General features: G+C 42.3%; 1 protein-coding gene across 1 annotated transcript in view; it reads left to right on the forward strand.

The window, feature by feature from the left end:
* ZFHX4 (zinc finger homeobox 4) overlaps positions 1 to 24,417 on the forward strand; it is a 170,894-nt gene that overhangs the window by 24,740 nt on the left and 121,737 nt on the right. The window contains exons 3-4 of the mRNA XM_025041118.1: positions 4 to 788; positions 1,661 to 2,163. Of these exons, the coding sequence (XP_024896886.1) occupies positions 4 to 788; positions 1,661 to 2,163 (1,288 nt within the window). The remainder of the gene's footprint in view (positions 1 to 3; positions 789 to 1,660; positions 2,164 to 24,417) is intronic.

Below are 24,417 nucleotides of genomic sequence, written 5' to 3' on the forward strand. Positions count from 1 at the left end.
GGGGCCCGGCGGCGACGCCTCGCCCGGCAGCGGCGTCGAGTGTCCCAAGTGCGACACGGTCTTGGGGTCCTCGAGGTCTCTGGGCGGTCACATGACCATGATGCACTCGAGGAACTCGTGCAAGACCCTCAAGTGCCCCAAGTGTAACTGGCACTACAAGTACCAGCAGACCCTGGAGGCCCACATGAAGGAGAAGCACCCCGAGCCCGGCGGCTCCTGCGTTTACTGTAAGACGGGGCAGCCTCACCCCAGGCTCGCCCGCGGCGAGAGCTACACGTGCGGCTATAAACCCTTCCGCTGCGAGGTTTGTAACTACTCGACCACGACCAAAGGCAATCTCAGCATCCACATGCAGTCCGACAAGCACCTGAACAACGTCCAGAATCTCCAAAACGGCAACGGCGAGCAGGTGTTCGGCCACTCGGCCCCCGCCCCCAACGCCAGCCTCGGCGGCTGCGGGACGCCCTCCCCGTCCAAACCCAAGCAGAAGCCCACCTGGCGGTGTGAGGTTTGTGATTACGAGACCAACGTCGCGAGGAACCTCCGGATTCACATGACCAGCGAGAAGCACATGCACAATATGATGCTTTTGCAGCAGAATATGAAGCAGATCCAGCACAACCTGCACCTGGGCCTGGCCCCGGCCGAGGCCGAGCTCTACCAGTACTACCTGGCCCAGAACATAGGCCTGACCGGGATGAAGCTGGAAAACCCCGCGGACGCGCAGCTGATGATCAACCCCTTCCAGCTGGACCCCGCGACGGCCGCCGCCCTGGCTCCGGGTCTTGGTTAGTATCCCGGCCTTTCTACTCTTGTTGGTTTCTCCTCACGTGTTCGGTCTGGCGTGATGCCCCCGGATGAAGTGCTGAGTGCCAGCACAGTGGGGACAGTTTACTGGAAGGGGCTTTGCTTTTAAGCCAGATAAGCAAACCGCTTGGGCTTTGCCTCAGACCTGAGTTAACGTCGTCGTAGGGGAAGGAGTTAAGCTTCCGGGGCAGTGAGGAGTGAGCCAACTTTGTCTTCTGTGGGCAGACTGATTAACAGGTGCTAATGTGCTGGGGTCGCCTCCGATCATTAGCTCTACCTTGCGAGGTTTGCAGCTCCGATTCTGGCAGTCGTTCCCGAAAACATCAGACTTGAGCTACTAAAGGGTAGACCATTATTTTTAATTAAGTAGTTTTGAAAACTATTTTAACGTCCGCGATTGGAGGTGATTAAGCTGCTAACAGCCTCACCGTTACCTGATCCCAGGTATTTGGCAGTACGTTACAGGCACGTATCAGGTACTGGCCAAATCTCATCAAGCCCGAAGACGGATTGTGAAATAACAATTAGTGCCCCGGTAAGTTTATCTGGGCTCCGAAATCGCAGGCACGTGACTGTTTTCTTACCGTATCGATCAGCTCTCTTGCCCTTCGAAAATACAAATTTCAGAATGACGTCATGCCCGGTAGGAGTAATTAAAGCTATCTGATGAGGGAATTTAGAAGTTGAAAGGGATGATTGTAATTGATCCCGAGTCAATCCTATTACAGCTTTTTATAGTTTAAGCTCTAGAGAAAGCGCTTTCCCGGTCAAGACTTGATGTTGCAGATTCCTTTGTGCGTGCTGTGTTTTCCAGTCTCTATTTTTTTCCTTTTAATTTTTTTTCTTCCTGTAGTAAATAATGAGCTACCGCCTGAAATCCGGCTTGCCAGTGGTCAGCTAATGGGTGATGACCTGTCCCTCCTTACTGCAGGAGAGCTGTCACCTTATATCAGTGACCCAGCGCTGAAGCTCTTCCAGTGTGCCGTTTGCAACAAATTCACCTCTGACAGCCTGGAGGCCCTAAGTGTGCACGTGAGTGGCGAGCGCTCCCTCCCTGAGGAGGAGTGGAGGGCTGTAATTGGAGATATCTACCAGTGCAAGCTCTGTAACTACAACACTCAGCTCAAAGCCAACTTCCAGCTCCACTGCAAGACCGATAAACACATGCAGAAATATCAGCTGGTGGCCCACATAAAAGAAGGGGGCAAAAGCAACGAGTGGAGGCTCAAGTGTATCGCCATTGGCAACCCCGTCCACCTGAAGTGTAACGCCTGTGACTACTACACCAACAGTGTGGATAAGTTACGCCTGCACACCACCAATCACAGGCACGAGGCGGCCCTGAAGCTCTACAAGGTAAGCAGGGACATCATTCCCCTTGGCACAGAGCAGAGAAGGGAATTAACTGCTTCAGAGCTTGGAGCGCAGATCTGCAAGTTAAGAAAAAAAAAAAAGAGAGAGAGAGAGAGAGAAAATAGAAGGGTGAGGTACACGGTCTCTGCTTGATGTTGCTGAACGTATGTCGAAATGTAGAGAATTAGAGAATTTATTGGAAAGATCCGCCATGTGGCCCTTTTACACCTCGCTCAGTGGCGCCGATTGCTTTACTGGTTGCCTCAAAGTGAAATAACTTTTCTGAGTATTTTCGTATACAGAATAATACTTTCTAACCTCTGTTTTTGACTGATGAAAGAAAAAAACGTAGTGTCGCTTTTGGTGGGGAAGTGTTAATGGTTACAAGGAGCAAAGGACAAAAACAGTCTACCTGGTGAATGTGTCATCTTTTGTTGGGTGCCAGACAAGGACCATGCAAACAGATAGGTGTGTTTCTGCTTCTTTTTTTAAGTTCCTAGTAGTATGGAGTAAACATACCCTCCATTAATATCAGCTGAAAGTCTTAACTCTGTTGTTATTTTGCATGAGTTTTCCCAGCTAGTGATGTTTTTATCCCCCACTCCCACCCCCACGGGTGTGGCACAGATAAACATGTTTCTTGAATGGCAGATGTACTTTTATCTTTGCTGAAAAAAAAAACTAGGCAGATATGATGAATACCTGCAAGTGACGAACACCGTTTATTACACAACTTGTCTTGACTTTTTTCTAAACTCTAATTACTGGTTAATCTATTTTCTGCAGTTTGTTTACTGGATTGGCTTGATTGTCTTGGTTCATGTACACATGTAATAGATTCATTTCTATGATGAATAACTTGGTAACTTATTAAAAATTTCTTTTGTGTAGAGGACATTAAAATTCAGAAAATATTGCAAACCATTAGTCATTGTAACAAGCTCTAAATATGATTACAAAATCCATTTTGCAAGTGTTATCTATTGATTTATACTAGAAATCAGTGATAACTATACTATCAGGAGTCAGCTGGTGATTATAATACCTATCTATGGCTTTTCTAATACTATTTCAAACTATAAAGGTGACGAGAAGGGCAGATCGTGGCTACCTAGAGCATGTGCAAGGAGTATTTATTTGAGTTGGCCTGGCACTATTTGTTTAGGTTGTTTCTTGAAGTTCAAGTTCTAGATTGATACGCTGAGCGTAAAAACTTAAAGAAGTGGTATGAGAATTTGTAACATTGTTTCTGTGATATCGGCCCTCTGGGGATCAATGAGAAGCATTAGATTTGGGTCACACACTGTTTTAGGGGTGTTCTAGCCCCAATGTAAGATGGAAAGCTTCTAGGTTGATGGTATTGAAAATATAATATAACAAATTAATCGTATTCTAATTCGTAGGTTTGATAGCAACTGTTGACAACTGTTCAGTTGTCAACTTTTTTTTTTTCTGTTGATACCTGACCTATTAAACCTTTTAGAGTACCTAGGAGAAAAAAACAAACAAACATTAAGTTTGTATAAATAATAGATCTCGACCCTGGGAGCTATGTAGAATATTCATGAACTGTTTATATTCATGCAGCATCTCTAACGCTTTAAATTAACACGTTGCGAATAGAAGATATAAATGTACAAATTTTTCTATTTTATTAATCTCACGTGGGAAGCTAAAGGAAGGTAGAGTGTCGCTGTTTATTTTCTCGGGAAAGGTTATTTAATCTAATCGTTTAGTGATCATTTAAATGTGTGTGTCTCTGTGTGAGTTAAGTTTATCCATTCATCCCAGGGGTATGGATTGACCGTCCTCACTGTCTACAGAGCAGTTTGCCAGGTGCCAGAGCTACTCTCAAGTTCCTGTTCAGAGAGAGAGCTGGATATGGCTGTTGAATGTATGACATCCAAGTGAGATGAAGCTTATTTATAAAGAGGACTTTAAAGCAGAGAGAGCTTTAGATCCCAGAACCAAAGGATATACATGTGCTCTTACCTTAAAAATGTGATGTCATGGAAAAATTTTCTCTTCTTCATTTGCTTACCTCTTAAATACCCAAGTGGCCTCATAGTATGGTGTCTAAAAATGATCAGCAAACAAACAAAAGCACACTTTGAACAAGCTCACCTCGAATTCGAAGAAGGTTGGAGAGAGACATAGTTGAGCTGTTGCCACCTGGCACTGGGCAATCGCGCCGTATTATTTTGCATTATCTTTCGAGGAGCATTCCATTTTTCTAGTACTCACGGGAAAAGTGCTCCAGAGTAGCAAAGTGTTGAGGATGCCATTTGTATACTGAGGTGCAGAAACGGTGTGAGTCAGATAGAGAGGATTTTCCAGTGAAGTAATGAGGATATTAGCAAGCTTGGTTGGCTTGTGTCGGCAAAATAAAATTGCTTCATAAGTAACATTAATTGCTTTTAAATGAGAACCTAACAAATTGGCTAGTGCCTGGAAAAAAAGGATGGTTTGTAATATGGCTCAGATATTAAAATTAGACTTAAAATAGTTTCTGAGTTAATGACTAGACAGTAATCTCCTATATAAAATTCATTTTCATTAAGAGTTTAATTCACATCATTTTGCACCGAGAACTAGTCAGATTTGAGGGGAAAGTGACAAGCAGCAGTTATAAATCAAAGGCAGAGCTTTGAGAAATTAGCTTTCCTCGTTATTGACAGCATCTTAATTCACAGCACTTTAAACGTGGTGATGCGTCACCTCGATTTGAATAGACCCTGCCCTACCTCCTGCAGTATTACCTAAAAGAAACGTGCGTCCTCATTACAGTTGCAGGAGGTTAAAGGTTAAAGGTTAAGGGTGAGCTTAAAAGCATCTTCTGCCTAGCTGCTTAACTTTAAACTGATCAATTTAATGAAAATCTGTTTTACAGATGTTGTTTTAATGTATTTGGCAGGATTTAGGCAGCTTTAACATTAGACGTATGCTAGTAAAAATTATTTCTTTATTCGACCAGAACAACACCTTTCCTTTTATGTTTAAGGTAGAAGGGTTGTGGGTTGTGGTATTTTGGCAAAGAACCCAGAGGCAGAATACGTTGATGATCTTTCCATATGGACTCAAAAAAAAAAAAAAAAGAATACCTTTATGTCTACTGCTAATGACGACTGCAGAAACAAGCAAAGCCGTATTCATTTTTTTGGCAGTATTTTTTTTTTCCTTAGAATTTTTTTTCGAAAAAGGAATTCTGTTAAGAAAATCTTACTCATTTCTTCAAGCAAAATCCTCTGAAGCGCTAAGCACTATTAAATTTTGATTTTCCCCCAGAAATGTTCATGATGAAGTAAAATTGCTCTAGGAAATTAAAACAATAAAATGAAATTGCAGCCTGCCCTTAATCTTCTCTTTTAATGTATGTATGGGAGTGTATTTAAAGTGAGGTTGACACTAAATGCATAGATAGCTACAATCAGTGTGGCAAGGTGAAGTGTGTGTGTGTATCCATATCTACATCCATATCCATACCAGATCTATAACCATATCTATATCTAATGCAGAATCAGTGTTTCTCAGCTAACCGCTTTATTAGATTTGCTTATATCCTTCTAATTTCATGCCTTTGCATCCCTACAATTTTTTGTCATATTCACATAATGAGGCCTCAATAAATATTTGTAGGATGAATAATGGACTAATGAACAAACTGGAAACGTTTGAAAGAAACCCCCCTTACTTCCAACCCTCATTACAAAAAAATGCATAGCAATTTGGTCTACCCCCTAAATGATCCCAAACTTTTTCTAAAGAGTCCAGTAAAAAGATATAATCAAAACCACTTAGCACTAGACATTCAAACTGAGAAAGAACAAATAAGACTTGGACGACCTTTCCGATTTACAGTTTGGCGTATTCTTGGCTTGGAGTGGCCAAGACTTTCCTGGCCAGCTGATTGGTTGACCACCACCCTGTGCGGGGCACGCAGACAGTCTTTCTGCACCTGCGTGTCCCCTCCTCTTAGACTATTATGTGTTCGCAACTTTGCTGGTTCAAAGTCAAAAGCGTAACGAGCCTAGCTCGTTTTCCTCCCACATCTTCTAGTAACGAAGCTGGATAGTCTCTCTGAATTCCACAACGCTGTTTTCATATTTGTATTTCAGAGGAGTTGAGAACAGTCAGTGAATCTCTTGTCTCCACGGTGAGCAAAGGAACACATGTGGGGTTTAGTCCTAGGTAACTTTGAGTGTAACATTCCCCCAAGGAACACTCCTGGAGTTTTCTCATTATCCGTGTTATGGATGAAAGAATCCAGGTTAAGAACTAAAATCAGGGTGTGGGGGAGGGTCACACGAGAGACTTGAAGGAGCCAGGTTGGGAAAAGTATGTGGCGAGGAAATAAAAAAATGGAATAATTATCTTCATTTACATTTTTTGTTTTTTGGGTTTTTTTGTTTGTTTGTTTGTTTTTTACTAATAGGAAATAATATAATAACCCCATCAGTTTGGAATTAACAAAGAATCACAAGGATTTTCATTTCAATAGGCCCGAGTCCAACTTTGCAATTTAAAATCAAATATACCAGATACGTGCCATTTCAATTATGGAACTGTCGTCATCCTGTGTGTTGGTAAAAGAGGTCAGGAGATTGTGTGGCACACATTTGCATAAAAGTCATTGTGCAGAAGGAAATTGGAATATGCGTGTGTATCTCAGAAACCAAAACGGGTTTTCCTCCGTCTTATTCTAGTCATTTGTTTGGATGGAGAAAGCTGTTTTCAGAGATAAACAAAAGTTCTTCTTTTCCGTTGTTAAACATTAACCTGAATATGGAAAATCATGCACCTTTGGTATTGGTTTCAGATTTATGTTCTTTTCAAGGTTGAAATACAGTGTGAAATTCAATTCCGGTTGCAGGATTTATTTAAAAAAGTCATCATCATTCAAATTATTCTATTGTACTCTCATATGAAAAGACAAGGCAGAGGTCGAAAACACAGTTTCTCTAGTAGAAAAGTATATGCTTGCGTAATACTTATAAGGAATAAAAACCACGGATCAAATAGAGAGGCGCTGGTTAGCTAATAGCAACTAATAGATCCCTGGCATTTTCACATCGCAGTGTAATTGGCCAGCCCTGTCTACTACGTCTACTTCTGTTTTTAAGCTTGACATTTGCTGAAGCACAGCCACGTGTCCTCACAGCGACTCCAGCACAAGTGTGGACTTTCTCACTGATTCACAGGGCAGAAGCGTATTGCGTGATGAGCCGAGGCCCCTCTTTGTATTCCACTAGGAAAAAAATGGCCCGAAATCTCTGTCTGTCCAGACATAATTCTATGTCCGTATAGCTGTAGATGTAGATATATAGATACATAGCAATTCCTAAAAAGATCGCTTTAAATCAGGCGTTAGCAACTTATCACATCCATGTCAGGAAGGATAAAGTGATATTTAGTGTGTGAAGTTGTTAACAAACCCAGACAACATTTAAAGAGAAGAAAGCTTGTCACTGCAACCCTCCTGTTTTATTTTCGACGTCTTTCGTTGACGCGCGCGACCGTCGGCCTACACGTCAGGCACGCAGTATTACACTCCTCTCTTTTTCTGAAGCTCTGACTATTTTATCTCAGCGAGACCTTCCTTCGCGCGTACTCCCTGCTGCAGGATTACACATCTGATTCCCCAAAGGAAACTAGCATTCCTTTAATTAAAGGGAAAGCAGCCTTTTCATGAAAGCTGAGTGTGCATTTAGAGGTGTAAGTGACTCTCAGGCCTTTCCCAGGGTGCACTGTATCTTAAAGGAGCCGCCTCCCCTGGACGTCTCTCTAGGTGTGGGGGATACAGGGGTGGTGTCAGGTGGGGGTCAGGCAGGGCAGTGCCCCACCCTATAGGCTTCCTTCCTTTATGTCCTTTCAAACACACACAGGCGTGTGCGCGCGTGCGCACACACACACGCACACGCACACACACACACGCGTGCACGCGTGCGCGTGCGCGCGCACACACACACACGCACACTGCATCATGCCACCTCCTACCTCCGAAACGCAGTAAGAAGTGTGAACTGCATCATACCACCTCCTACCTCCGAAACGCAGTAAGAAGTGTGACACTCCTCCTCCCTTCCCTCCAGGACCAGGTCCTCTCATGCTTTGTGATTTGCGTTACGTCATTCGACCACACGTGAACTGTCGGTATGGTTTCACCAAAAGTGGCAAGTGGCTCGTGTGTCACCCACCCTGAGGTCACTTAGGTTAAGACAGACGAGGGTGCTGTCCCCTAATTCACGTGCGTCCCCACGTGTTTCTTTGGCTTCAGTTTTCGTCGTCCCTGTCAGTGGAGCTTGTTGAAAATCGCTGAAATGTTCGGATGGGCCCAGGGATGCCAGGCGGGGACGCAGCCGGGGCCATGTGTTAACCAGGCCTCCTGGCGCCGCCGCAAGGGTCTCAGCCTGGGGCGGAGCGAGGCGGGGCTGGCATGTGCATAATGACCGCGGCTCTGCTTCCAGAACATCTGGCCTCCCCGAGCTCCGCTGGAAGTGCCTCAGCAAGTCTGCTTTGCGTCTGAGCCTGTGCTCGGGCTGAGTTCAATTAGACGTGGAGATTTGTTCATTATTCAGATAATTTGAGCCTTAAAAGGCAGTTTTCCCCAAATTATCAGTATACTGCACGAAGGCTTATGACCATGTGATTTATTCAACAGGAGAAGGATAGTGCTGGTGTAGCCCCCTGTAACCCACGTGGACACGTCTTCACAGATTCTGTGACCTAGGAGCGTAGTGAGTGGTTATAGGCCCAAGGGCAAAATTTCTGTGTGCAGAATCCGCCAATGTTATCTCAAGTTTGGCTTCTCATAAGTGCAGAAACATTTATTGAGCACTTACTATGTGCCAGGTTTTAACATGTCACTGCGCATGGAGGTCGTGTCCCATTCATGTGGTAGGGTATAAACTATCTTAGATGACACTTCCTAACTCATTCTGTTCTCCCGATGTGGCAGGGACATGAATAAAATTAACGGTCGAAGCCATAGACCAGCCATCAAAAACTTCCATGCTCTTTTTTTTCAGTCACGGTTGGTTGGTCGAAGGACCGCGTGTGACTGTTCTCTTGGGTCACCAGGAGATGTGGGACGTTGTCACCGTATATCTCGGCTCACTCTCACTGCTCTCTCGCCAGGCAAGACTCATTGATCAGTCTCAGACAGGCGTTATTCTGGGAATATGAGCCGTGGTCATTATGCACATGCCAGCCCTGCCTCGCTCCGCCCCAGGCTGAGACCAGTAGAGCTTTTCCGTTAGTTCCAACACGTATGTCGTTGTTCATCCATGAGGATGATGCTCCTGATGGATTGCCGAGAAAAATGAAGAAAACCACTTAAGGATGCAAAATGCGTTAGATGACAACTTCAGTCAACCCCCTTATAGAATCAGGGGCCTAATTTAGTTTGACGCTTGGAGAATCTTCGTAAGTTCAGTTTGTAATACTGTCAGTGAGAATTCTGCTTTAAGAACTATTATTATAGTGACCAGTTCTGGTATTATCACAGATAATAACAATTGTGACTACATTTTATTTTATTTGGTTTTACAGTCTTTTATTAATGTTTTAGTTTTCTTATTTTAAGGAAAAGTACTTTTGTAACCTTGCATATAATACTTACATATATTAAATATGTATATATAAGTACATAAGTGTATTGAGACCATACTCTCAGTACTTTATTGATTCAGATTTTCCTAACGTCTTTCTTTCATTGCAAATATTAGGTAGCATAGAATGTACATTTCTTTCTCTTCGTCGCTTAAGGAATAAACGTTAAGGTTACATTTCCCCATGAAGCAATTCTAAAGAGTGTTGTAGAGGATGGTTAGAGCTGAAGAATTCTTTGTCCCTGGATATCTGCTGATAAAGTTGGTGGAATACAGAGCTGAGGATGGTGAGAAATGAGCTCTTGATAGGTCTGACTGTATCACTTAACTCTAGTTTGGAAGGCAAGATTTTAAAGTTTTAAAATACTGATTTTTAGGCTGCGATTGTGTGTCTTGTGTCCATGAGCGCCTCATTTATAGCTAGAGTTGGCAACTGACTGTCTATATATGATTTATGACCTATTGGCAACAATCTTACCAAAAATATCCCTTCTTCTGATGCCAGATAGTCTGTGAACAGTGAAGGCATATTGATAGTTGACATCCATTTATCACCTTTTAAAATGGCACAATTTTTTTTTTGAAGAGAGAACACGTAGTGACAACAATCATAATAAGTTCAACTTTTCCCGTGCACGCTCTCATTTACCCTTCATGACAGTTATGTGTTATTCCCATTTTAACGTGTGAGGAAACTGAGCTTCAGGGCCAAATGCCTTGCTCAAAACCTCCCAGACAGTAAGAGCCTGTGCTGGCGTTCCCAACCCATGCCCCAGCCGACACTCGGAGGCTTTGCTAATGAGGAGACTTTTTCTTGTATTTGAGAATAGAAAGACCAGGCAGAGGGAAAGGAAGAGCAGGACCGGAAGCCTCAGAGGCACACCTAACAATTGTGTCCGGGGAGTAATCGTTCTGGAGCCTGCTTCTGTTCCTTCCAGGGAACGGATTCCCTTAAACACATTGCAGATGCCAGTGACCTAAGAGCCGGCCCGAAGGGCTTGCACACATGACTGCACTCAACTGCAATGATGGACTCAGACCCGTTGGGTCACCTACAAGCTGGAAGGAGGAACTGCTGGTTAAAATCCATATTTCCTGTCACAGCAGAATTCTTTCACTTGAAAGAAACTTCCTCTTACTGGCATTTTTGGGTGTTTGGTTTATTAAATAGAAAGGACTAATAGAATATTTATCACTTCTAGCGCCTGAGCTCTCGGTGCTTGCAAGTTAAGCACCTTCGGAAGCTGCATTAATCCATTCAGGTCACCGGGGTACTCCAGCAGTAATGTACTAAGTGGTACCCCACTGACCTGAAAGCAAGATGCGCCTCCCTAAGCATTTAACTTACTACACAGGAGCAGACGAAGCGCAGTCTACTGTCTGCCCAGCATCTTTTTAACCGCTGGGGCAAGAGCCGTTCGCTTGCTACTTACTATAGAATTTTATAACACGATCTTGTTCTGAATATTATTATCATCCTTATTTTTACTTTTTCATCCTACCTTTGAGTTACAAGGTTCCAGGAATTTTCTCTCCACCATATGTTTCTAATGCATGCCCTTCCTCTCTCTCCTCCTCGAAACGTTGCTAATGATTCCAGTGGAAAGCCCCAAATCTTGTTAGAATTGTTTACATTGACTTAACGGCGAGATGCTTGGGGAAATCTTGCCTTCCGGAATCTGGCCACCCGATCCTGCGAGGCTGACCGCCATTGCCATTGCTGCCGTGGACCACATTTGTGAACGAAGAGTTCTTTTCCTGGGAAGTAAGAATAGTCTGAGTTTCGAAAGGGCAGAATTGTCAGCAGCAGAGACACTTCCGATTCCTATAGCTGGAGAAAGCATGTGAGGACATTGCGATGATTACCATGGGCAGTATTCTGCAAAGACTTTCAGTCTTTCTAACTATTCATTTGGCAGGCCTGAGAGCAACCTTGGCATGTGTCCTGAGGCCCTAAAATCATTCATTGTTCAATTGTGGGTGATCAAGTAGCACGTCGACTTGCCATCACCTCCGGAAGAGTCAGTTTACAAGGCCGCTGCTTTACACTCAACGTGTATTCGGCACTTATCATGGAGTGACAGTAGGTGACATCAGACCTGAGGGGTGGGCGAATGAGTCCCAGTTTTTATACCAATTATATTGGGTTGTTTTTTGGGTGAGTCGGTATTGCACGACACTCTGGAAGGGAGAAAACTCCTATTTACTATGTGACACCATCACTACTTTTTTTTTACAGAGTCCCTGTAATGTCTTTTGAGAAATAATTGGGCTAAAAGCAAGTTCTGGTGTGTCGTTTTTTAATGTATTATAATTTTTATTAGCAGATTAAGCAATTAAAAAAACACATTTGGATGGAACAGTCGTACCTAGTTTTTCCATGATGAGCGTCACTGGTGAAAATAGTCCTCAGTCTCATAATCAAATTCCTTAAAAATGGATCCCAGGGAAATTCATAAATAACCTTCCCCACCCCCCGCTCCCCCCATAGAAATACCATCTTTGGCTCTTAATTTCTTAAATATTAGAAAAACTAAGACTGGCTTTGTGAAGTATCGTTTAGTTTTTAGAGCATTCGTTCTTAACACAGGGATAGAAGTAGCATCTTTAAGTCATAAATGCAAAACTGTCTTCCTAATTACTTAATTTTGCCAACGTTTATTTAGATACATGTTTGAAAAAAGACCATCGGGTATAGTATTCACTTATAAGTTCCTGTAGCATGTGCTAGGTGATTTTATCACTTTTTTAGAACCATGGCTACCTCTCTAATTGCCTTGATAACTTATTGGAAAACCATTGATACAGAAGTACATCGAGATTGGTGTTCTTTTTTTTATTATATGTATGTTAACACTTTTCCAAAAAGTGAACGATTTAATTCTTTGTCAATGGATGTAGAAGGATGTGGATTTATTCAGGTATCACGTGTTAGGTGATTGAAGAGGCAAAATGCTAGTACTCCAGTGATGTTTTCAGTACAAATCTAGGGAGAGCTACTTATATTTATTTTGCTCAAACCCTGGAGCAAATCGTGTGCGTGTGTGTGTGTGTGTGTGTGTGTGAGAGAGAGAGAGAGAGAGAGAGACTACAGAATATGAAGACCTATTTTAAAAAATTGATGAAGATTATGAGTTAATCATTAATGCCCACTATTTTGCTTTAAAGTAAATCACAGAAATCTCTTCCTGCGCACTGTAAGTGTTCTCCGTCCCAGAGATAATAAACCTTTGATGATGTTGTGCAAGACTCGTCAGCATGCACTGAAATCAGTTCTGTATGTACACATGACTAATCAAAGGTTCAGGGAACAGGATATGATTTGGTAAAAATGATAGGTTCTTCAAAAAGTAAATGGCCTCACTAATTGTGGGAGCGCATTAAGCTGTTTTTCCTTGTACAAAAGGCAGGGCCTGGTCCCACTGCTGGAGCGGGTATTCTTTTACCAATGATTGAGCACTAAGTCTTTTTAAAAGTATCCTTAGAAGCAAAGGTTTTCTCAAATTAATGTCTACCTGATTAGTACTCTAGTCCTCTCTTTGTCTTAAAGTCACAACAGATACCACAAGACACTTAGAAGTATCCTTGAAGTTCAGGGAACTAGGTAACCAGAACAAGTATCTTCTTAAAGTGATCGACTGTCTGATATCGGTAGTGGGGAAATGATGGAATAAGGCCGCGATCTCGATAATTAAGTATGAAGTTGTATGGGAAAACGTGAGTAAAAGTTGCAAGAAACCAGTTCTACATTAGACTCGGAAGGAACTAAAGTTATCTGCTACAAAGTCTACGCAGAGACCATTGTCTTTCGCTTTGTCGCTTTGTTTTTATTTGCGACAGATATAATTCATATACCATGCGGTTTGCCCATGTTAAGTATACAGTGAAATGCTTTTTTAGAATATTCACGGTATTATGCGAACACCATCACAGTTGGTTTCAGAACATTTTCAACACTCCAAAAAGAAATCCTGTACCGTTTAGCCCCCTCCCCACCCCCATACTGATCTCAACCCAGGCAACCACTAATTGTGTCTGTCTGTAGAGATTTGCCTGTTCTGCACATTTCATATAAATGGAATCGAACCATTTGTGGTCCTTTGTGACTGGCTTCTTTCATTTGGCATAATGTTTTCAAGTTCCATTCATATTGTCACATGTATCAGTACTTTATACCTTTTTATTATGGGATTTCCACCAAATGGGTAAACTACATTTTATCTATCTCCTCGTTGGTTGATGGGCTTTTGAGTTTTTCTGCTTCTTTTTGGCTAGTATGAATAATGATGCTATGAACATATGTGTACAAGTTTTGACGTGGATGTAATTTTTCATTCAGTAATATTAACTGGATTCTCATTACTGCCAGTCAGTTCTTACTTTGTACTGGTCAGCTCTTTCTCCCTCTTCTTTTAAAGAATTTTACCAATTTTTATCATGCTCCTTATTAATCTTCTGCTTCCCTCTGGCCAGTGAGTTCGGTGAGAAAATACATTGTACTAACCCTTATCACAAGCACTTACTAGGTGACAGATAATCTTCTAAGTTCTTTAAATATATTAACATGTAATTCTAAGAGCAACCCTGTTAGGTAGATATTATTATTATGCCCATATCGAAGATGAGGAAACTAAGGCAATAAAAGCTTAATTTATCCGAGATCACCCAGCTGGTAAGCGATGCCCGAGTCGGGATTTGGACTCAGAGTGACTGGTTCCAGCACCCACAGTCTTACACTGGACACTATCACGGCGAAGGTGTCGCACAGAGAAGAGATGCCTGGAAAAGGAGACCTTGTTCGTGGCAGAAGCAGATGGAAATGAGAGCGAAATTAGTAGTTGACCTTGGAGAGGACACACGTCCCCTGAGAGAGGAAGAGGAGAAGGAATGATGAGATAGAGATTTAAAAGACTTTGGGAGGTTGTAGTGAGGAATGGTGAAATAGAAAAACTACTGATAACAGTATGTAGTTTTTAGCTGGTTTTTTTTTTTTTTTTAATGTCAGAATGTGAACCATCTATTTGGTTCACACTACATTTTTTGAAAAATGTCCATGAACTGAATTTTCCATATTTGTAGGAATAAATAAAATATAATCAATAATAAATAAATAAATAAATAATCGGTATGTTTTAGAATTTAAATGTCCTGAAACCCATTCTGTTAGGTTGATGTTCTCGTCATACACAGGTGTTCCTTAGTCGTCTTTCATTAAAATGACCCCCGGATGGTGAATGTGACAGGCATAAAGGGTGCACGATGCAGTTCCTGTCCTCAAGAAGCTCACCCGTTTTCAGAAAAAAATATATAGTATTTTTTATCTGGGCTTTATTTTCCCCTGTGAATTGTTCCTGTTTACAGGCTTCCTGAATTCCAGAAGTTTGTAGGGACATTTTTAGTGCTTCATATAACACTTTTTAGCAATATATACTCTTTATGTCATCTAAAAAGTTAATATTTATCCCTGTGGCATTTGGGGAAAAATTAGATCCGTGATTTGCAGTACTTTGATAAAGAGTGTGGTTATTTGTTTCCACACCAACAAAGATGTTGTCCCATTGTTGAAAATGATGCACAGTCACAGCGTAATTTAAGTCTGTTCTCCCCCTCTCCTCCCTCCCCGCCCCCACACACACCTGTGTGATGTTCGCAAGCGTGGTTTTCATGGTTTCATAATGGCGATGATATGGATAAACTGTTATATTATTGCTTCGTGCTTTTTTTTTGCTAACCAGAGAGAATTTTTTCTGTTTTGTAAAAACATAAATGCACTTGTTTCTAATATCCGATCAAATTAATCACTTAGTGAAGTAGTCTTAATGCTTTATCTACAGCTATTTCAGACATCATCCTATTTTATTCAAGCCATCATATGTTCCTTGAAGTTTTTAATTTCCAGAGATCTCCCCATCTTCATGAAGCCTGTTGACATGGGTAGGGTGAGGTCAGGGATTGGGCTGCCAGGGGTCCTACTGTTAGAACATAACGTTGCGTAATTTCTTCTTTCTGTTTTGTTATGAAAAAATTTTAAGGGGGAATTATGCAAGACAACGCGATAAGCTCCCACATTATCTCATGCTAAAAGATTCTCTGGAGCTGCTTGCTCATATCTGAAACACAGCGAAACTCAAAGGCTGGCTGCCTAGTTCAGCACTTACGTCTCTGAACGCCGATGGACTTAATACAGGGCGGGTATCCCATTTCGATGCCCTCCCATCATTAATATGTGGGGGTGGAGTGTGCTGGGAGGGTGTGGGTGATGTCTCAGGAATGAAGCGTGTCCATCTCCCTATACTTCTCTCTGTAACTCAGGGAAGTTTACAAGAAGGGTTAGACATTTTCCATCTTAAAGTGTCCGGCGGACTTTCTCACTCTTCATGTGGTTTTTGGCACGCATTTCTGTGCCTTAGTTAATTTATTAGTAAATGGAGAAGAAACACCACTCCGCTGAGTTCTGTACACCTCAATTAAGGCCCTCAAAAAGCTTCTTAAAAAAGGCTTCTGAAAGCTTTTCTTATATTTGGAAGATATTCTTTGTGTCTTGTCAGCACATCTACTCTGTTGGCATTGCTTTGCGTACAGAGATAGTTTCTGCTTCTCTTATTGTTGGAAAGACACTTTCCTTTATAATTTCTATAAGTGCGTTTGGTTACACTGTTACGTCTAGGGCTCGTTATTTCTGAAAAGCTGTTCTTAACTTTATCTCTCCAATTGGCCTTCAATTGAAATTTGCTTTGAAGAGGAATGTAGCTATCCTCATCAACTTGAAACTAGGTAAATATAGCTCGTAGAAAATAACTATTTGTGTATCCTTGTATATGTTTTAACTTCAGTATCCAGTCTTGCTTAGAAGTTTGCCCACAGGAAAGGAACTGTGTATTACACTTTTAAATTCCAGTTTTCAAGTCTGCCAAGTGTGAATTTGCAAATGAGTAGTAGTCAGTAGAGCTCACAGCTGAAAAATGAATGTTTAAAGCTTCTGGGTCTGGCATTAATTTCACTCGTGCCTTTAGGCCGATACCACAATTTTGTCATCTGTAAAATGGGTTCTGAGTTACCGTCATGATTAGAAAATGAGCATTAACTTAAAGGTCTTTGAGATCCAGTCTAAATGTAGTCACTTCGGTGTTCTCCAAGCTGAATTCACTCTGAGCTTTAACAAGTATCTTGTCTGAAACTGCTCATGTAGTGACACACATCTCAGGTTGCTGGTTTTCTATTCATTTTGTCTAATCCGCAAATATATGTTCATGTATTTTCCTTGTAAACAGGAAGCAGGATAATAATCATACATATAGGGAAATACGTGAAATACATCTCTTAATCCACTGTGCTTTATTTACTTATTTGACTCATCACTTCGGTGACTCATTTATCGAGAGCCCACTCTGTCAGGCCCTGTGCTAGGGAATAAGGATGTAACATCCAACCAGACAGACCTTGGCCTTGCTCAGTTTGGTGGAGGAGACAAGCATTAAACGCGTATTAAGCAAAGCACTCAGTTATTTGCTATTGTAAACAAATACTAGTAAGTAGCCTTTTTTTTTTTTTTTTTTAAGAAAAATCTGGAACACATATTTGAGTCATTAGTATGGAGGTATTTGTGTAAATCGGCCTCTTTCTCTAATCTTGGAAGAAAGTGAAGAATTTGAATGAGGTCCTCTATTGAGGCATTTAGAAAAGTAGCCAGGGGCCGAACTGAATTGACTTCACTAGATTTCGGCTGTTGTGTAGAAAAAGGCATTTACCATTGAGATTTTATCTCAATGAAGAGTGCAAGCACTTTTCAACTTTCGGGAGTCATGAAACGTTTATGGGAAAAGGAATCGTAGAAACGGCTGCACATCCCGTTGACCGATCTGTACAGAAGATAACACGGAAGGGTGGACGAGATGGAGCTGACTCTTGGGCCTCCCGTTGGAACTTTGGGACCTACTGATTCCAAGGCCGCAGCCTCTGGGGGAGCATCCAGGAGTCTCTCCTTATAAATGGATAGATGCTCCTGATCATCGTGAGGCTTGGGGATCCCGGGACTAGAAGAGTTCGAAGGTCACTGTAGGTCTGGAGACTCCATGAGGAGATGGTGAATGTGGGGTTTGCGCTGAGTCCAGCTGCGTTCGCTGCCATCCCTCCCATGTTCAGAGAGAGACACTGTGTCCCCAGCTGTCTTCGGCGAGTCACCTCGCTCCACAGACGAGGCTTTCGCTTGGGTCGGCGGATGTTGCAAACCCCGTCCCAGGAAATCACAGAAGGCATTGTCCTCTGTCTTACTCATTGTTTTGCCTCTAAAGACAGGAATCTCACATTTTTTGATATGAAAAAAGATATCCCGTTTCAGTAGGAAAAATGGTGAACCTTTATAAAGAAAAGCTTTCTGTACAAGCCAGCTGTTCTTTTGTTGGTTCTCTGGCCTTCCAGGGGGCTGGCGGGCCAGGAAAGAAACCACTTTCTGAGTCCAGAAGTCGGTTAAAAAAAAAAAAAAAAAATCTAAGGCCCCTGGATTGAATTGTGTGGGAATATCTTTTGTGATAAATTCTTGGAGTCCTGCTCTGCCTCATAGTTGCAGAAATCCACTCTCCTTGTACACAGACACCCCCCAGGCAGCAGATACGTAGTCTATTTTCTGAACAGGAATCTTATAGGTCTCAGGAGAGCTGCCTTCCACAGGCCCGACGGGTTGTACGCTCATTTGTAGCTTGCTGTAATGATTCTGCAATTTTTCATTTTCTCGCTATTCTAGGAAGGCGGATCCTGAGGTTTGTTTTTAGAGTTTTATTTCAACAGCATATTCTCTCTCTCTCTCTCTGTCTCCATAGATATGGACATAAATGTCTGTATGTGTGTGTGTGCACGTGCATGTGTGTGTGTGTGTAAAGAGATGTGTATATCTCTCGATACTGTTTATGAAAGAGAACTGTGTATAGTTTGGTCTGTAATTTGACAATTTTCTTTCGATGATCTCCCATTCTCTTCTTTTCTCTCAAATATAATATTTAATTCAGATGCACTGGCAGCTGCAGTGAAAACCAGTGCTAAAAAGAGCAAATAAATATGATACCCAGTTACATGAGCGACACTCTACGCTGTCATAACACGCTCTTCTGGAAAAGTTATCGTATTCAGCCACCTGCAAGTCAAAAACTACATCTTTGTAGTTTCTTTCAGAAGTACCTCTTTTGTAGATCACCTTGCAATAACCAATGACATACTCACCCCCAAAGCTGCATTTTTAAAGGCCAGTGCCAAACTGTGTCTGAGTGCCGCTCAGGGCAGCCTATGTGCCATGACAGACCCAAATGAAACAGGATGAAAGGGACAGAGTAGAGCCAGTGGATCCATGTAGTGCGATGCAGGACACCCGGGCTCAGGCCTGGTCACGTGGGACAGGAGGACATTCGGCGAGCACACAGATTGTACTGTAAACCTTTTGAGGTTAGTGCTTAAGTAAACGACGCCGCGGAGGATTGTATGTTTGTGTGACCTAAAGCGTTTCGCTCCGCTATGCTGCATGTCATCCTTCGGTGCCAGTAGAAACGCAAGGACATTTCATAGTTATAATCTGTTAATACCAGTTAGCAGTGTCACAAATTAAAGCATTAGTGGGTTTGTGTTGCTTGAGGAAGCAATTGATATAAAATACCAGGAGGTGAAGTGGGGGCAGTTTACTGTGACATAACTCTACACACCACGTAGAGTCCCCCTGCCGGTGGCCCGAAGCCTTAGCGGGGTCCCTTCACAGGGATCCTGCGGGCCTACTGCATTACGCAGTGAACGTATATGAAGACACAGAAAGCTGGATACTTTCTCAAAGAAAAATCATTCGGTGATCAGCCGACAACACAGATCGAAAGAGGATTTCCTTTTTTTTTTTCCCGAAGAAGAAGATTTTACCGCTTTTTAAAAATTTACATTTGTGGTGTAGACTAAACCTCTTCCCAGGATTTGAAGACGTGCATTTTCTACGGTCGTATTGTTTTGGGTCTGTGCTTAAATCAAAAGTTAACGATGATTTTCAAAAGATATTTTTACTGGGAGTATTGATATTCCTGTGGCAGAGATTTTGGCCAAACTGTTAATATTGCTACTGTCATGAAGGGCGCATCACTCTCTTATCAGGAGAATATGGAAATGTTTGTATAAATTCTGGAAGGAATATCAGATTAAATTCCCTCTTTAATTCCAGCAGTGGTTTGAGAGAGTCATGCATTTATTACTGTGGCACATTTTGTATTTGCCTAGGCATTTAAATGATGTTTCATATTTCCCCTTTTCAGCCTAGATTATGGATATATTCTGAGAGAAAGTTATAACAATTATAGAGAATGAGAACCTGGGGTTAAAATGATATGCACATTGAACTACAATAAGGGTATTAAAAGTATTTCATCCCATTTGTAAAATATCTCCCATGACTCTGAAAGGGCAATATTTTTCCAATTATATCTGCTTTAGCTGCAAATGGATTACCTTATAAGAACTTGTATAAAGCAAAGAGTCCAAAAATAATTGAAAGTGTAAGGACAGATAAGCTGGGCACATAAAGGCCCTGAGCAAACTTCTCTCAATAGAATTCACAGAACAGAAAAAAAAAAAAAAATTATCTTAACTCCTGCTCAGGTCCAGGTGATTATTTTAACCCTTGGCTTCTAAGATGCTTCTTACTACAGGGAGTGCCTACTGCGTAATTTCTCACTCAGTTCTCTGGTGTCTGGAAGATTACGTTTTGACTCTCTCCAATATTAATAACCAGATTTGACCTTAAGCCTGTCCAAGGTCAGGTGAACTGGCCAGGTCAGCCGGACTGGCCAGGTCAGCCTGTTTGTCTGTGTGCGTGAACTGTGACATCTACTCAGAGTGACAGGTGGAGGGTGGGGGTGGAGAGACCAGGGAGTTAATCTCCAGACCACTGAAAGAAGCCTCTTCCTGCTGGGAACAAAGACGCTGGAGGGCTGTGGCTGGCTTTTTATTCTTTCTCCCCCTGCTCGTATTTTCACCAATGATGCCGTGTGGGAGGGATACATTTCAGCAGAGGTAAATGATTTAAATCATCTCAGTGAAAACAACAATACAGATTTGCATTATTGTTCGGAATTTTTTTTCAGATCTAGGCATTTTACGTGGACTTACCGTGCATGGCATTTCCTTTCTTTAGATCCTGATGCCACTATGCTAACGCGTGGCATCATTAATTCCTCAAATGCCACCTGGATTTGCAAATAAATAGTACAGAAGCTCTAGAGTGTGAGGCAAGACATAGCTTAGAAACCAGATAAGCAACCTTGGAAGCTCCAGAATGCGTAGTCGTCTACTCTAAAACATATCAAATAAACTCATTAAAAAAAAGAAAAAAAAATCTTACCTCTTCCTGAGTAAAAATTCCTAAGAAGCTATTTGGTTCCTAATTGATTTTCTACGTCAGTTGTTCATTGAATAGATAAGTAGTGCCTGTGATATTCGATTACAGAGCAAGGTACCCATTTAACCTCTGTTCTTCCCGGGCCAGGATCTCAAATACAATAGAACGTCCCTCCCTGAGGCCCAGTAGGATTAGCCAGCCTGCGGTAATCTCTGATACGCTGAAATGGACCTGATGGAACTCACCTCACTCGTGTAGGATTATGCTCATGAATTCGGCTCACCCGGCAGCGTTAACCCTTTAGGCTCTTAGGCTGGGGTACTCCTACCAGGAAAAGCAGTCAATACGAACACACCGCTTAATAATTTCTAAGCAGTTGGTATTTCTTGACCAAAGTACAATCGTAATTTTGATGTGTGCTCTGTTCCAAAATTTTGCATCTTCTATACGTCTCAAGGTTTCTATCAATGTATCTTATATCAGTTGACCGGTTTAAGAAACTTGATGAGAAGCTCTGGCTCGCGTCATAGCTTTCCCCCCACGGTGGCAGTCAGATCGTCCTGAGGAGGTGAAGGGTAAATGACTTCATGGAAAATAGGACTTTGCTATTCTAGGTGAGCTGGAACCATGGCAAGTGTGAAAATCCCCAAACCTCATTTCAGCCAGGGGTTGCCCATCTCTTCCCTTCCCTTTCATTAGAGCAAATTCCACAGGTTTGAGTTTAATTTTCTCTCTTTCCCCCCGGGGGGGCGGGGATATGAAAATGAGCTAAGAAATAGCCAAGAGGCAGGAAACCAGTGGGTGAAAAAGAACTAGGTAAGAGTTAATCCAGAAATTGGAAAGTCAGCCCCACGTTAATCAAGAGACGAAAGGAAGAGCAGGCGTTCTCAAGGCAGGTGGGCCTCGCCATGTTTTTTTGTTGTTGTTTTTTTGTTTTTTTTTTGTTTTTTTTTTTGATAATTTGCATTGGATTTTGCTCCCGACACTATTAGGCCATCAAAATGAGGCCCTCGCCAAGTCCCAGGTTTGAAAGGGGTTATTAGTGGCCACCAGTGCCCTCCGTCATTACGAAGTCATTATCCTCACACCTCCAGGTGTCTCCATGTTGACTCTAAATATTCAGGTTCACAACTAGTTCGATTCATTGCTGAAATGAATGATTCTGGTTTGGGCGATTAGAAGATTTCCCACCACGTGCATAGGTTTTAGAAAAATTAGAGAAAGTGTTATTCTGGGGACTTAACCTCCAAATAGTATTGTGCTGGCGAATATGACCTCATTGCCTAGGTACTAGTTCAAAGTCGGAGATAGTGTAACTCTCTAAAGCACTGGTACATCCACCCTGCTTTCCTGAATTTGCTTTTGCTAGTGGTCCTTAAAGCGTTTGGTTAGAGAAAACATTTGCTTTTATGTAAACATTTTTGTAGAACCAATACAATCACGGTAAAAAGATAACAAGAGTTTTGGGAGGCATTTTCTGTTCTTTACCACGTTCCCAGCCTCACAGAGTTACTGTAACTGTAATGATCGCCAAGGTCAAGATGACGAGAGGAGAAAGACAGTGCACACCTTGTGCTTTGGGGCTCAGTTTTTTGGGGAGAACTTAAATAAATCCGGTGAATAAATCGATAGAGACTAAGGAAGGCTTAAACGGTGGTCATGCGCTAATAACATCTTGGTCATGTTTGGCAGGGAGTGACAAGATGCCGCAAAGTGGGGAGTTGTGATCTGAAATGATTTCGGCAAATCTTTTAATTAACAATCTTTTTACTTACTTTTTGGACAGAATATCTAATTTTCACGGTTACCGAGAGCAAGGATGATTTCTGTTGTTCAATTTAGGTGACATATTATTCCAATTAATTGGGGAAGTGCCCCCGTGGGAGAGATGACTGGTGGGTGGGGCCTCTCGGACTCCATCTCTTACGGTGGTCCTGGCTTTACCCTCTTCTCACGACATGCTTTTACATATGCTGTTGCTAAGATGCCAGTTCTTTGTTGTATGTTATAAAATTCTATTGCATCAGCATGAACAAAACAGAAATATTATAGACGTGAACCTTTCACCCCAAAAGACATATAACAGATTGAAAAGCTCCAGTCCAGGGGAACAAGAATGCTTGCAGCCAGCATGGATGGCTTTACAGATGACTAAAAGCTGGTATTAATAAATCTCGAAAGGGGAAGAATGGGAGCAGAATTTACTGAAGTCTACGAAATAATAAAGCGATGTGAAGCACGTGCATCTTTGTACTGTGTGTCAGAAAGAACTAGAAATCCTTCTGTCCAACTGGGAGAAAATATTTCAAAGTGGCAGAGGGGAACGTGGTGTGTGTTTGTTTTTCTGTTTGCTAATAAAACGTAATTTACCCCTGGAATAATTGAGTTAGAAGATTCTGGAAAAACTAATTCATCTCGGAATAGGAAGGACAAAGGAGACCTTGAGCAGTCTCCCCCTTGGCAGACAGGCAGCATTAAAACCATCCCCCAAACAAGCCCGTCTGCGTTATTTGTAAAGAGGGGGGACTTGTTTAGTGGTGGCCAGTGGAGCGGTTTGTGAACACGTGAACAAAGGGATAATGACCGAAGAGTTTAAAACTCTGAAGCAAGTGTGTTGATTCTGCAAACTTTGTTCACATAATAATACGCTGTCGCAAAAAGTCTTACCTTTTTTAAGGAGTTTTGCCTCCATAGTATATTTAAAGCCACTTTTTAAAGCTGGCCTGGGCTGCGCAAACTCGATGAACACGCAGCCCTTGACGTGGAGTAAGAGGTGCACACGAACAGCTGATACTCCGTATATAAAGCTCCTGCACTTTGAATCACCACATAATAACTACGATTCTAGGTGCCCAGGAGCGTTTTCCGTCCCCTGTCTCGTTCAGTCCTAACAAGAGGCCAGTGAGGGACCTGCAGTTACCGTCACCATTGTACAGATTAGGAAACGGGACACAGTAGAGTCAGGCATCTTACCCAGGGTTGTACAGATGACCGAGGAGTTGGGGTATGTGCCCAGACTTGCCTGCCTGGAGGCTGTGTTCTCGATCACTGTTCTTCGCTGCTGCTGTTACCATCAATCCGGGGCCCACGGCCACCTAGGGCACCCATAGGTGAGCTTCAGAAAGGTGTGGAGGGTGAATCTTCTGAGTGTACAAACAAGTATGCGTTCCCCTCTCCCCGCCCTGGGGAGCGTGTCCATACCTCGTAGACGATCCTCAGATCCTATAAACTTAAGAACATGCGTCCTGAGTGAACGCAGAGAGCTACGAAGTGATAAGGTGTTTTCCAGGGGGA

Source organism: Pteropus alecto, unplaced genomic scaffold, assembly GCF_000325575.1.
Source record: "Pteropus alecto unplaced genomic scaffold, ASM32557v1 scaffold87, whole genome shotgun sequence".
NCBI lineage: Eukaryota > Metazoa > Chordata > Mammalia > Chiroptera > Pteropodidae > Pteropus > Pteropus alecto.